The sequence below is a fragment of the Anabrus simplex genome, chromosome 2 (genome assembly GCF_040414725.1).
Source record: "Anabrus simplex isolate iqAnaSimp1 chromosome 2, ASM4041472v1, whole genome shotgun sequence".
Lineage (NCBI taxonomy): Eukaryota > Metazoa > Arthropoda > Insecta > Orthoptera > Tettigoniidae > Anabrus > Anabrus simplex.
This window is the reverse complement of record NC_090266.1, coordinates 1,097,283,420-1,097,299,482: the sequence shown is the minus strand read 5'-3', so window position 1 is coordinate 1,097,299,482 and position 16,063 is coordinate 1,097,283,420. Positions and strand designations below refer to the sequence as shown.

The 16,063-nt window shown below is 36.8% G+C and overlaps 1 protein-coding gene across 1 annotated transcript in view; it reads right to left on the bottom strand.

Annotated features, from left to right (window-relative positions):
- Positions 1 to 16,063, bottom strand: part of PlexA (plexin A) — a 731,624-nt gene that overhangs the window by 18,371 nt on the left and 697,190 nt on the right. The window contains exons 20-25 of the mRNA XM_067142056.2: positions 12,137 to 12,320; positions 11,039 to 11,142; positions 10,403 to 10,591; positions 8,888 to 8,992; positions 2,712 to 2,881; positions 2,488 to 2,630 (exon numbers count right to left, since the gene is read on the bottom strand). Coding sequence (XP_066998157.2) covers positions 2,488 to 2,630; positions 2,712 to 2,881; positions 8,888 to 8,992; positions 10,403 to 10,591; positions 11,039 to 11,142; positions 12,137 to 12,320 — 895 coding nt within the window. The remainder of the gene's footprint in view (positions 1 to 2,487; positions 2,631 to 2,711; positions 2,882 to 8,887; positions 8,993 to 10,402; positions 10,592 to 11,038; positions 11,143 to 12,136; positions 12,321 to 16,063) is intronic.

The window sequence follows — 16,063 nt, the reverse complement described above, 5'->3', positions numbered from 1 at the left end:
TGAAATGAATACTTTCTAGCCATCATCCTGAAAATGCACACATGTATAAAAAACAATGAAAAATAAAATAAATAAAAATTATGTTGTACAAAAACTAATGAAGCTAGAAATATAATTATTTCACCAAATGAAAGTCATAGTCCTCAGGTTCAACGTAAGCCAGTTTATCTCTCCATTGAAATTTCGGCCTACAACCTATCATTTCTCCTGATGTTATAAATTTCATTTTCACTCTCCACTTCGCCAATTGCACTTAAACCACTATTAAAACTTTCACAGCCAAAATTGTTGTTCACCAAACGTTCAATCTCATTTTCAAAAAAAAATATTTCCATGCAAACTAACCGTAGAAAAGTTTTTTTTTTTTTTTACATTTGTCACCAAGGACATACTTGTTTACATCTGTCCCTGCTTTCTGTATTTCATAAGCCTTCACACATTTTAAAAGGAAGCTAACATCTATGGTAGATAGATAGTGCACGTGCTAGTAATAGTCAGCTATATTCGCCTATTTGCCAACTGCTGGCTTACGAATACAACTGGAAGTACAAGTACGTTTTACTACGCTATGGGCAGGATGCCCTCAGCTTCCGCAGTACACATTACTACGTTATGGGCGAGAGAAGGTTGATGCTTTCAAGCAAATGTTGAGAGCTTTGGCAGCATCAGATGTTGAAAGTTGAGTTAATCCATTTTTCAAACTGTCAATGCAGATATCTAGTTTGACCCAAGATAAACTTGCAGACATTTGCAGGTACTCTTGCAAGTAATATGCAAAAAATTTCTGTCAGATTTAGAAATCTGGAAGATTTATCAATGGACCTCAAAATCTTTGCTGCACCCTTTACAACTACTATAATAACTGATAACGTTCCATCTGATCTACAGTGCAAGTTGCTCGCAATTTGATGTGATAGTGATATCGAATGAAAACCTGGAGTGTCAGTATCAATTCCAATTATGTAAAAGCCATAATCGTTTAGTAGAGACCTTTGTAAAGAACTGAGCAACTCCTGATAACTGTGATTACAAATCTTAGTATGTAGTTCTCCTGCAATTTTTATGGAAATTCCACTCGGTTTCTCGATGTGACACAGCAAATCGTTTTCCAGGAAATGATGCTGTTACGTGTTAAAATATGCATTTCAGAAATGATCCTCAATAATATGTAGGCATTTACTTAACTTTTGCATGCTTTATTTATTAAAACAAAAATAATGGTCAAGTAATTAGTTCTGAACGTGACTTAAAATTCAGTTTTCTCCATGAATGTTCAGACACATTTTCTATGTAACCCTAGTGGTTCTCCAGAAAATTATCCTTTCTCTGTGAAAGCACACATTCCAGAGCTACCACTAGGCTAGCACTGCTTGGTTTGGTTTGGTTCTTGTTCTGGGTAAACTGAACACTTATATTGTGCTGAAAGAGGCTTTTGAAAACTAATTTGCAGTTCTTATCAATGTAAACTCATTTCGTTTACTGGTGACTAAAAATGACATCTTACACGGTATCATTGTTTCTGTGTCAAGGCAAAATATTGGCCCATCAACGATGAGTACGTTCTGTTACTTTATTTATATTTTTATTATGTGTTGGTATTCTACTGTTTGTAATGTTTGCATAATGAATCCGCATATAACAATAGAAGTTTGAAGGTTTTACTGATAGCTAATTTATTACTACTTTCTCGTTATCTCCAGGTTAGAAGCAGCGTGCACAATACTGCCAACACTGAACGAAACTATTGCTATTGGCATTTGTTTCTGATATTTTCCATGCCATGGGTATCGAAACCAAAATCAAATAAGGTATCGCAATGTCTCCATGCATCCTTCACTTTATACATTTTACCCTCGGCGAGACAACTTGCAAATGATGGGACTTCAACATTGCCAAATTCTCGATGTGATGTAAATCGGTTGATAGAATGTAATGAATAAACATTTATTTCAAGCAGTAAATATTATTATCCGCGCACTTTTTAGTGATAGATTTTTGTACTCGTTGGAGAAGTAAGAAGGGTTCCGTCAATACTGCCAACTAAATGGAAATGAAATCTGAATTGAATCGATAATATAATCGATCGATATGAATTTTATAAACCTTTATTATTTTAAGCAAACAACTGTGTCACACACACAATATTTAATACTATGTAACATTTCCCGTTGCGAAACTTGTTCCTAGCATGAATTCTATGGTTTGGCTTTGCTGTGTAAACAACAACAGTACGAGTACTTAAAGTGTACGCCAGATGGCGCACAGCGATGATAAGCGATTCTTAGTTTGTGTTTCAAAGGTTGCCAATACGAATCTCGAAGATAACCAAAGTCGACCGCTTCAGCACTAGGGTGTAAATCTATCACTAAAAAGTGCGCGGATAATACATCTGGTAATATGTAACAATTAATAGTAAAAATTACTAAAAAAGTATTTGTATCTTTTACTCAATTACTTTCCAACTTTGATAATATTTGATGAACTCACCCAGTCTATGGTCCGATGTCGAGCAAGAATCCATGAAGGTTTGTGCTACGACGGAAAGGCAAGAATCCACAATATTGGACTTGTGAATATCAAATACAAAATTTGGATTCTTTATTAAGTTAACCCAAAACCGAAGAGGCAAACTGAAAAAGAAACATTAAAATTAGTGAAAGACATTTAATAGGTTGTTTTTAAATTAAATGACATATAATGCTGTGAAATACCTATTGCTTTTCCATGTATGCACGACTTCCGGATCCGAGATGCCATGTTGTATAGCTTGGTCATCAAGAAAGTCAAACATATACTTGATGGCTAGAGGTAAGGCGCTACCCCTATGAGCCGTGCTAAAGATTGTCTCGAACAGATCATCGACAAATTTTTGAAGCGTGCCCTGTAACAAAACAAATTAATCATCAATACTGAAATAAGGTAGGTACATTTGTAACAAAAAGAAAAAAATTGATGCTCTGTTAGGGCACATAATTAAACTTCACGCATCTGAATGATCAGTATGTTCCACAATCATCATCATCATCATCATCATCATCATCATCATCATCATCATCATCAAATATACCCAACTGGAGGTCCCATGGTGATCGCAATATTAAGTCAAGTAAAACTTGCTTGCTTTTGCTTTATATCGTCCATCACAATTATAAAGAGAAAATGTTCCAGTACACTTCCTTGTCTGTGAATTCTCAGGCAACATTTTAACCCTGCAGAGTTCTTTAAAATTTGCCTTTTTTTAAATCAATATATAGTAAAGTAAGACAGAACAATCTCCCCATCCATACCTGGTAACCTTTGGACTATTTGAGGGGACATTATCAAGTAGTATTCCCCCTTAAAACAATAATCACCACCATCTTCTGACTATTTTTTATCTTGGAACCATGTGTTTGCTTCAATGAGCTGCTTTTCTAGTAGAGGATTAGCACATCCTCGTCTTGATTATTACTGCAATATTCATGGTTTCCAAGATCGTTTCTCCTTCTTCCCATTAGTACATTCATATCTTCAATTATCACTACCTTAGCTTGTATAACTTAACTTCATGCACCTAAATGATCAGTGCTCTAGATCTCCTTCTGTATTTCTCATTTGTGGGACATATACTGTACTTAAAACAAATATGTTCTTACACTCCCGAAGTGTCCGTATTCTGATCTTGTCATTTACATACTTTATCTCTTCCATATCCTTTCTACAGAGCATAACTACTCAATCTTTTACCTCAAGTCCTTTGCTGTAAAAAAGCCTGTATACAACATTAAAAAAAAAAAGATTATCACATCTTTAGATGTTCATAACTTCATTTTATGAATGCATAGTGGAAGGGGATGCCTTTGCTGACGGGACCCAGTGTTTACAGTGCACTATGTCTTCTGGTATAGGCTAGAGCAATTTAGTTACTTTCATTGACCTGTTTCAGTCTTATCCTTGGCTTTGACAATATGAAAGTGACTGAGGTATGAGTGATGCTAGTAATGCCATTCCTTATGCAGCAAATCCCTGCTATGAATGGTGTGAAAATGTTGCTAATAGGGTCGGTTGATGCATGCATTTCAGTGGGCTTGGCAGACTGATATGTAATAGCAACTTCTGGCTCGGTGAGGAAAGCAACGGGAAACTACCTCACTCATTTCCCTAGTACGCCTCTTCAGTGATGCCTAGGCAATCTATGACAGCTGATGGCGGACCTGTTGAGGATCCAACCAGCCTTACGGCTGACAACTGAACATACAGTGGGCTGGGGATTGGACCACTACAGAAATAATATGTCCTGTTTACATAACAGAGGGCTCCACTGTCATCCAGGTTTATAGAAGGTGTCAGTGTTAGTCAAAATTATCAGTGCCTCCATTCAAAGTGTGAGCAAAGGGTGGTCTGTGTGTAGTGTAGCGTAGTGTAGTGTAGTGTATACAAGTCATGGCTGATCATGCAGACTAAGGTGGGCAACAGGGTATGCAGTTGTCATTGAATGAAGCCACTCATGCACTTACACAGCTTCAAGAAGGCTACTTGCAGGGCTACGATATCGGAATGTTCAGGGTTGCTCAGAATACGATTTGGTATCTGTAAAAACTTTTCCAGGGGACTGGACACACTGTCAAGGCTTCTGGAGCATGAGTTAGTGATTGAACAATCAGAAACAGGTTCAGAGATGCCAATTTTAAGATCCCGACGACCCATTCAAGTACCTGAACTGGACGGACATCATTGTGGCAGTAGACTGCAGTTTGTTAGAGACCCTCTGCACTGGCAGCTAAGACAATGACATATGTGGTGTTCTCGGATGAATCTGCGAGTCCGGAGAAGACATGGGGAGGGATTTCATCTGACAAGCTATATAATCTAATATTGCTGTAGAGGTAGATCTGTTATAGTGTGGTCAGGTCTTGACAGAAAAAACGATCTCCTGATTATTTGCAGTGGATCCTTAAATGTTTTTCGCACGGTTTTATACTGGAACACAAACATGTCATTCTAACAAGAATTTTTAACACAAAAACAAAAATGTGTAAAAAATTACTTAAGTGGTGTTTGCAAGAAAGCTCCTTAATTTTTGTCGGAAGTCTCCCATGACCTACCATATCAAAAGCCTTGGATAGGTGAATGGTGATGCAATCCATCTGAACGCCTGAATCTAAAGTATCTGCCATATATTGCTGGAATCCTCCAAGTTGCTCTTCACTGAATAATCTTCCCAAAACCCATGCTGCCTTCTATTAAACCAGTTAATAATTCCACAAACGTGTCTAATATAATCAAAACAAATGCTTTCCCAGAGCTTACATGCAACACGTCAAGCTGACTAGCCTTAATTATCCGCTTCGTTTATCACCCTTTCCCTTGTACACTGGGGCTACTATTGCAATTCTCCATTCATTTTGTATAACTCCTTCAAAAAACATAATCAATTGTTAGGGATCCACCAATTCAGTACACTATTTAATCAGATAAAAGACATCACCTGTTAGCAATACATGTTTCATCCATCTAATGGACATCTTCAGCTACTTAACGTAAGTACTAATCTGTTATTACATTTAGATCATTAAAAAGTGAACAGTGAGAATTAAAATATCCATAGGGTAACTAATGCATGACCCATTGAAACTGTGGAATGAACTACCAAATTAAAATTCATGAAATAGAAAGTACATCTATCAAGTCATAAAAACATCAATTTTGTTTACATGGCAAATCAATCACATAAAAATCTTAAAATTGTTTGTTGATATATTAATATACAGCATCTTGATGTAACGGGAAACCAAATTAAACATATCTCATGTAACAAAGTGTGCATAGATCAGTCTAATATTTTAGTGGGCTTCAACAGGGAACCACTGAACCTTTTAACCTTTAATACCTTGCAAACTGATAACCACATATAGCAAGTGAAAGACGTGTAATTTTCCCCGCTGGCCTTGCTGGAAGTTCTCAAGCTGGTCTACAGCCTACTTTGTATGTGAAAACAGACACCCCTTGCACCCTCCTTTAACCTTAGACAATGCATGATGACTTTTCAGTGCCATGGTCTCCAACGAGGGACCATCACCCCATCTAAAGCAGGTACTCTGCCTGTAGGGAATCAAGTTATTTGTCAGTGCTCATTACTCAGCAGCCTATACAGTCGACTCCAATACTTGAGACATGTAGCTCTGACTGTTCCAAGGCATAAGACACCCCTTACAGATCAAAGTAATACTGATCTTAGATTACCATATAATCCCAAGTACTACCCGCCCCTGAATAAGACCTGCACTCTATATTTTAAAGGACAAAATTTTTTTAAAAAAGTTTCACTTAAATTTATTTACAATATTTGCTACAGAACAAGAATGTCATTTCATTACATATGTTTCACAAATTTGAAATAGTTTCAGACAGTTTTAAGTGTCCTTGAAACAATACCCAATAAATTATTTAAAACATACACAGAAAAAGTTATCGGTCACAAAACAATAGACAGCACTTCATTCATCATCAGATGTACCAAGTTCGGAGCTTTCCCTATCACTTTGACCATCACTTTCCCACACAATGTCGTCTTCGCTGCCATTCATAGCATTAGAAATACTGCACTTCTGGAAACTTTTCCAGACGAGGTCACCAGAAATACAATCCCAGGCTATCTTTACCCACGAACAAAGCAGTTGAACTTCCAGGCACTTAAAACGACTAGTTGGCGTTAGTGCACGATTGTCAGCCACCATCCACTCGGTATACAGCTGTTTCAAGGCTACTTTGAATGGATGGTTCACACAGACATCCAATGGCTGTAACATAAACGTAAATCCACCTGGAATAACTGCTAGATCGGTTTTTACATCCTTCGCTTGCTTCTTCACAGCTTCTGTTGTGTGACCACGGTAGCTGTCCATAACAAGCAAGCTTTTCCATCCAAGCAATGCACCAGGGTGACGTTGCCAAACACATTTCGGCCAGTCTTCCTCTAGTAGAATGTCCATCCAACTGGAGTCCTGAGTTCTGACTATAACACCAGCAGGTAGATTTTCTTTCGGAAGCGTCTTTCTCTTCAAAACAATTACAGTGGAAGTTTAGTTCCATCAGCAAGTATACATAACATTACTGTAAACCTCTGTGTTTCATTACCACCCATTCTGATGGCAACACTTTTTGACCCCTTAACACTCACGGTACTGTCCAAATGGCATTTAAAAACAGACTGGCATCTGATCTGCATTTCCAATATGGGAGATCAGATACTAATTTTTCTTTCGCAACTGAATTACATGGTGCTGGAAGGAAAACAGTTTTTATTCACAGGCAAGAGGAACACGCTGTGAAATTGTGGTATGCTTAGCCCATTCCTCTTATAAAAATTTCTGACCCACCCTTGGCTTGCTTTGAACTCTGGCATAAAAAGTTATTTTGTGATTTCTAATGCTTTCAATTGGCACATTTCGGTAGACACGCAGCACCCCAATTCCCGCTTCCTGTTACGTATTTATACAGAATCATTTCAAGTTCAGCAAACTGTGCACTCTGCCCGCGGAAAGCTCTACGATCACCACTACTGTTTAAAAGAAAGTCTTTCTTCTTTCTCCAATCTCGAATACAGGATTCATCTATATCATATTTCCTAATGCACAATTTCTGATAATTTCACCTTCCTTTATAACTTTGACTTTCTTTTACTGTAAGTGAAAAACTGAAAGTGTGTTTGGGGTTCGGGGAGCACGTGCTGAGAAGTTCGGTTGCCAAGTCACGGCAACCAAGAGTGTGCCGATGTTTGATTTCAGGGTTGTTCCATACTTAGGAATAATTTTACTAAGCTTATAAACTACAGCCAACTTTTAGGAAAGTTTTACACACATTTATATTATAGAAAAAATCTCCATCATCATGTGAAATACATAAGAGAGAACAATACGGTACACATGTCCACTTGTTATTGTCAAACAAACTCTGTCAGAAGACATGGTTGAATCCAGTGCCAACCCTAACTAAGAAACATAACATTGCCTAAGACACATGAAGTACCGTGCCGCAAAATAAAAGACTCAAATAAGACCCGCACCCAATTTTTAGAAGCGATATTTTCAAAGAAAAAAAGTACAGGTGGTATTCGGGATTATATGGTAGTTTTTGTTCCTGACAATCAGAAGACCACAGAATTCAGGAGCTGTTGTGGAAAATCAAGAGCCATTACAGGAGTATGTTACCAAGTGAACAAGTAATGTGTTATTTAAAATGTCATCACCTGCTTTCCGAATGAAAAAAAAATTAGGCGTACACCAATTCCAACTTCTGAACCAAAGACATGCCTGATGAATAATATCTGCTTGCAGCCACTACAACAAATCAGCAACCAGGGCTGGGCTGGGGTTCAAAACAACCATCTTACAAATGCAAATTTACAGCTGCACAAGCCATACCACATTGTCAACTTGCTCAGTAATTGCCTTCTCTGTAATTAAAATTGACAACTAACCAAGTGAAATGAATTACTTCACCACCCCTCCTTTTGTATAGTTGGGTCATGGTACTTATGCTGTGAATTAAGAAATACCATCAACATTCTTTAAAATAATAGGATGCCCTACACTAGACAAAAAGAAGATAAATATGCGACTACCATATTTGTTGTTTTCAAATATTCACTCCCATGAAAAAGTTACAGGGCTACCGCCTGTGCTCTGAGGTGGATGGAGTTAAGTTGAAGAGCCTTCATAAGTGAAAATTGCAGCTCTCCATGGCAGAAATTTACGTCAGTATTGTGCAAATCTAAGAGTGTGCTAGGTGATAAGAGCTTTTGAGGATTGGGAAAGTTACTGTAACTTCGGGAGATTCAATTATTAACATATTACATTTTTTCCTATTAGAAATTCACACATATTCTTATGAAGTCATAGGTACTTACCTTAGTGGCTAGTAACCGAGTGAGATAAATTTCGGACACCATTTTATTGCCTCGTTCACCCTCCTTCTGTGCATCTGTGTCATGGTGCTTAACAAGATGCCAACTCTGGGGAAAAAGGCAAATAAATCAAATGACATTTGCAAATCAAAGCAGGAATATATATATTAACTAATTTAATAATTACAAAAAACATTCAACGGGGAAATAAAAATAATTTTCCACAAAATATATTTTCAGGAGTTCGTTCCGTAGAGTTATAAAGATGTATGCGTATTGTTATTTAAATTTCGATGTAAATTTTGGAGAAAAATTGTGAAAATATCTTCGTTTATGTGTGTAAAATGTTACTACTCGAAAATAAACCGTCAGGTGCCAATTACTTACTTGCCAGACTCTTGGAAAGAGTATTTTCTCGTGATCATACAACCAGAACTACTGTTCGTGTTACGGCTCAGAACTGTAGCAGAGAAAATTGTGAACGTGGCTAGTGATTAAGATTATTGAGCAATCCAGTTCTGTTCACTTTGCTTTCGGACGTATCTCAAGCAAGGAATAGCTAAAGAAGTATCCTACAGAACATGTGAACAATCAATTACATGAAATTAAGTAATGTAACTCTGATTGTATGAAAGTTCGAAGTGAGGTATCTTAACACTATTCCAAGGTTGGATATACCTTCATTGTGGTTTTCCGCAGATTTTTTTTACCTCGTGGAGACCCTATATTTATGTCTGTCAGGATTATTTCACAGCTCACTATCGAAGGTTGGTGTGTTTAGAAATAAGAAACCAGTCACTTCCAGCCAGTAGTTTCCATGTTTGAATGTTAGCACAGCAATAAAAGCGATGATAGAGTGGCTCGCTGTACGACAATAACGATGACATTTTAATAATTTCAATCTAAGCTATTCAAACATATTTTTAAAATATTGCTCATAATATGAGGAGTATTTTAAATCTGTAGGAAACCACAAATTAATACACAGACAATGAATATGGTCACAACTTTGTTATACAGAGGTCATTTCAGAAGTCATGGCAACCATGTCATATCCTTCGAACATGAGGGAGCACGGTGAATCAAGTACATAAGTTTGAAAACTGTGTCACACACTACTGCCACTGACAGTACTGTGTTCGCACTGACTAGTTAACAACACATGAAAAAGTTAGAGGGCTACCACCTGTGCTCCGAGGTGGATGGAGTTAAGTTGAAGAGCCATCATATGTGAAAATTGCAGCTCTCCATGGCAGAAATTTATGTCAGTATTGTGCAAATCTAACAGTAGCGCTAGGTGATAGAGCTTTTGAGGCCTTTAAATGCAACTGATCAACTATCACAAAGCAGATATCCTATGATTTTATGTGGGTGAAGCTTAAAATTCGAAAAAATTAGACGTATTACATGAAGTAGAGTAACAGATTCTTTTTCTTCCGCCCCATGAAAACTTAAAAAGCTAATTATGAATAACTGACTCAATATGGAATATTAACTAGAAAGATCAAATATACAAACCTTAAGACCACCATCATGGTCATGGTTAAGAGGAGAAGTGGCACGGCTTAGTGGTGGACTTGCAGAACTAAATTTTGACAAGTTTAAAGTCTCATATTTGTGAGATTTATCTGTCTTTTCTGAAAGAATTGACAGATTGTAAATGGACGATTGTTTGGAGACTAGATTCAGTGCTGCTGCATCTGGTACCTAAAAGGCAAAGAAATCAGATATAAATTATACAACCATACCATTCAGTATGTACATCAGCACCACAGGTAAATTACAAAAAAGTAACATCACACCACCTTTGATTACTGCAACCACTCAATGCTATATGAGAGGACATTGTACAAAAAGAAATATTAGCAAGCCAATTTTTATGCTTAAAAACCAGGAATTGGGAAAGTTTATAAATAATGAACTGGGTGATTAAAGTTTAAAACTGACCATAGTAATTTCAAATTTTAACATATCAAGTTAAAGTTGAAAACAAATTTTAGTGATTAAAACTAAAAGTTAAATCAGAATATTATAAATGAAATTGTCTCCTTAATACATCATTAATGATAATTGGTTGTGCCAAGTAACTCCTTAGCAATCCAGCTTGATTCATTTAGCTGGCACTATTTTTATAATTTCTTTTAAAGTACTTACTCTATAATGATTCAAAGTATTTCTCTTTTTCCATTCTCCTTCTGTTTTTGTAGTGCTGTCTTCATCATAAAGAATAAGTCTTCCTGATGTGCCAGTTCGCCACTCTGGAACATCCAAAATTATAAGTTAAGAATTATGAATGAACACCAACAGGATGGTGCAAGGAGAGGAAATTAAAGCTCTGAGACTTGCTGATGATACTGTCATTTATCTGAGTCCACAAAAGATTTGGAGAATCTACTGAATAGTATGGACATAGTCTTAGAGAACGAGTACAGGATAGATTAGGGATGTAGATTGTATTGGGCCGATGACCTTCGATGTTAGGCCCCTTAAAACAACAAGCAAGCAGTAGATTGTATTGTTACTTGGGTATTAGAAAAACTGATGTTGGCAGAAGTAAGGATGACATAAAATGCAGACTAGCACAAGTAAGGAAAGCCTTTCTTAAGAAAATAATTTTCCTCCCTTCAAAAATAGATATGCATATAAGAAAGATGTGTCCTAAGGCTTTTATGTGGAGTGTGACATTGTATGAAAGTGAAACGTGGACAATAACTAGTGCAGAAAGAAAGGGAATAGAAACTTTTTAAATGTAGTGTTACAGAAGAATGCGGAAGGTCAGATGGGTAGACTGGATCAAGCTGATGAGAGGAAAACATTTTACTGGAATTTGACCAATATTGCATCTTGAGGCACGCAGGACTTGTTCAATTTTTTGAGGGAAGAGCAGGAAGTAAGAAATGTACGGGCAGACCAAAATATGAATACAACAAACAGATAAAAGTAGATGTACAATGCATTAGTAATGTAGAAATGAACAGGCTAGCACAGAATAGAGTGGCAATAAGAGCTGCATCAAACCAGTCTAGGGACTGATGACCAAAAAATGCTATAACGAACAGAACTATGTTATTTTACACATTGATGGGAAAACTGGTATGTTTGTATATTATGGATAGAGATGAAACTACACAAGACCACAAATTCAAGAACCGTTCTTGTAAACAATTACTTATAATCAAACATAATTTCCATAATATACACACAAGAACACCTATAACACTGAAATACGTGGATGAACATGAAATGTCTTACCCAAATCCAAATCATCCTTCCGAGGTCGCTGGCTGTAGGGTGTGGCTCGGTAAATGGTGTCCAGGGACTTCTCCTTTACTTGCGAGATGGTGTCGCAATCAAGGACCTTGACAGGCACATTCTCTGTGTTGGGATCCAGCCCACTCACAAACACAGCCTGCTGTGATATTGATACAAACACCGTCTGCAACATTACAAATATTGTAAAGTTCTAATACATCCTGACGGATAATGAACGAAGCATTATATCATGGATGGTACAGTGATATGTACACTAGAGATGAACAACAAATCAGCGCTCATACTCACCGTCTTTGCCTGGCAGTGAAATGCCTAGCAAGTAGGCAGACCTGCATTATAATTTTAGACCTCTGATGCATAAGTTCGTACTAACAACATGAACAAGAGTTCCATAATGGCATAGATTCCGAAAGCTACAAAAGAAGAAGGGTGGAATGGGCCATCAACTGGAAAGCTCCCTTCCCCATGAAAACCTGAAGTTTATACATATGCTATTAGTCAAAGAAAATCTGGAAGCAGTTGCAACAGTACTGTGCAAGGCAAATGAGAAAAATCTAAACAAATCAAAATTGGAAACTGCACAAGATAAAGCACTACATTTAAACAATCCTCTTTGGATGAAATGATCCAGTTCCTAGGCCTGGATTATGAGACTCCTCCATTAGTTCCATCAAACAATATCCACAGATTTTCCTGGAGTGTCTGTTTATTGTATTGGAAAGTATTTGTGGATTATATTAAGACGACTTCAGTGTATTCAGTAACTTACAAAATTAGAGACAATCATCTAAGAAGATACTGCCATATCCTTTGTTTCTTGTTTGAAACACTGCTTGGATATAATTTACTATGCAAGCAAGATTAAACCATACTCAATGTCCTCCAGTCAAGCTCCGTTCTGGTCAGATGTAAAAGCGGGACTCGCTTGGATCGAGATTGGCAATACAAGCTCACTTTACTCACTGGTCAGGTGAGTCAAGTGGGAGTATACAGGTTTTTACACCCCTCTAATGAACAAATTTCCTTTACAATCACAATTGCTCAGATAGGAGCCAACTCAAACAGAAAACAGTACTGACTTACTGAATTACTACTAGAACTTCTGTCAATTAAGGTCACGGCTGCTACCTTCCCAATTCTATCACTTTTCCATCCTTGCATCACTGAAAACCTTCAATGTGTTAGACGTTAAACCACTAGCAAAAGAACAAAACTTCTGCCAGAATGTTGTATTAATATTTCTATTAAAGAAGCTGCTTTAATATACAAGATAAAATTAAGTGATATAAACAGTCAAGATGTACTGAAGATTCCAATCAAGGGTCCATTAAAATTACCTCCCTATTTGGAAAATAACATTAGTGTCATTGAGTAATGGAGTGACATTTTTACTGTAGACAGAAGGGTGATATTTACTGCATTTATACTGCAAACTTTCCTTGCCTATTTCTTCCAACTAGCAGACTTGATAGAACCTAACCTTCTTAAATTGCTTCTAACCATGAGTTACTTTAGAGAATGAAGTCCCAATTAACATAGAGATCAAGGAATGTGCAGGCTAATGATGTCTATCACACAACTCCTGTTCCCTTCTACAATTAACAGTGGTCCTTCAAACTTTATGCTTTAATAATTATTGAACACACATCTTCAAATGTAGTGATAAATCCTTTTCAGATCCTGCCCACACATGTGTAAGTCAAGAACATGTTTCTTTTTTATTTCATATTTACTGTTAGACAGTTCATAAATGTTATCACACACTTTTGTAGATTTTCCTCATCACACAAATGTGTAGGTAAAATTCGTAGAAAAATCATGTTAATTTTTTCTATATTCTCCCTGTCATCTGTAATTCTTTCACAGCATGAAAAATATAGAAATCATATTTTTTGTAATAACTGTACTAGTAGGTCTGAAAGGGATATATATGTAATTAAGTGGCATATGTTTATGATAAAGTATCTATTAATAATTCTATACTTGATATTTAAAGATTTTACACTGTTTGTTAGTGGTTTAACGCTGCACCAACACACTAAAGGTTTTCGGTGACACGAGGATGGGAAAGGGCTAGGATTGTGAAGGTAGTGGCCGTGGCCTTAATTAAGGTACAGTCCCAGTATTTGCCTAGATCTGTCAAAACTTCCCCTCAATGTGTGTAGAAGCCTGCCTCTTGATGAAGATGGTAAAAAGAAATTAGCTCGCTGGGGGCTAAGAAGAAAAGGACGTAAAAGAATTGGGAATGATGAGGAGAGATCCATTCTGTTTCAAGATAACAGTGTATTAAATCACTCCGCGCCAAGCACGTTGATCGACATTTTAAAACTAGCACGCTGGCAGTGCCACACACGTTGATTGACGTTTAAGTGCATATGTTCAAATAGTTAATTGTAGCTTCCACAGATGTCACCTAAATGCAGTCTAACTTTTACTGATCGTAATCTATGATCTTCATATCCGTATTGACAAACTACACAATTATAAATAGGAAAAACTTCCACCTGTGTACAAAGCGAGCTCACATATCAAATGCAACTCAACCACACCAATAACAATAATTATAACATCACTGCACAGCTACACAGATGGGAAAGGAGCCACCACTTTGAGTCTAATGCTACTCAAATTGTACAAATGTCACAGGACAACATGATTCAATTTTAACATAAAATAACAAGCAGCAGAGCTGAATATATACATTTTATCCTAATTGTATCTATACACCTGGTACTCTTTTTAAATTTGGAAAATGTTTTATTCTATGTACATATAGGAAGACAAAATCTTTTATACAATAACAAGATCATTTTACAAGCAAATCATATTATTCAAGCTCCAAAGCATCAACCAAGTGTACAACTATGAAAAAAGTCAACCGATGAACTGAATAATACCCAAGACATGAACGTTCATATGCATGAAGTGTTCCGACATATATTGCTTTTGTTACATATACTTATAAGTTAGTTTTAAGTGGAGATAGTGTTTTGTAAACTAATTTTAAGATTTAAAACATTATTATAGGCATATAATTGCATTGTCACACATAGTGACATACATGCCAGTTCACGAAGACATGCCCCATTTGGACGTAACCAAACATTTGTTATCATATGGCATTCCCCAGACAAAGTAATTTCAATCATTGCTTCATGATCTATATGTGAATGTATTGTTCAGCTGAAGATGACCCAAAAAGGGGGTCAAAATCGGTACTGTAGTAAATAATTACAGTAAATAAGTATTGATAAGGTGGAAGTCTTTTCCTATTTATAATTGTGTAACTTTTACTGACTCAAAATGAAGGATCAATGCATCGATCGATAAACATGCGAACCACATTCCTCATTAAAGTAACTTCCTGTTGACATCCGAACACATGCTATCTTCATTTTTTGAGTAACCGCGTGTTTGTTCTCAGTTAGTGTCTTTGCGCTCTTGTAAATGGCCTGTACATCGTACAAAAGTGCAGATTACTTGCAGGAAAGCGATATACGGGGTATGTTAGAAAAAGTGTATGCCGATTGTGAGTCGGAAAATGATTTAGTGCCTTGTGTAGAGGAAAGTGATAGCAATTCATCTGATGAAGTCGCGAGTGTTGAACCTGATGAGGTAGGTCCAGCAATATTTAACGATTTGTTTTCGGAGGATATATCTGGTGTTGATTCAGAGGACTGATCGGACACCAATCAACCAGGACACATGCCTAATTATTCGAAGAATGCAGGTATGAGTAAATTACCTAGTGATGAATCTTGCATGGCATACTTCATATTGTTTTTCACGCCGGAATTTCTGTCATTTCACGTAACAGAAATTATTTTTGAACAATTTTTGAGCACAGTAGCAAGGCCATTTACTAAATACTGCAGGTATGATAATTGGAGGCCTGTCATGCTGGAT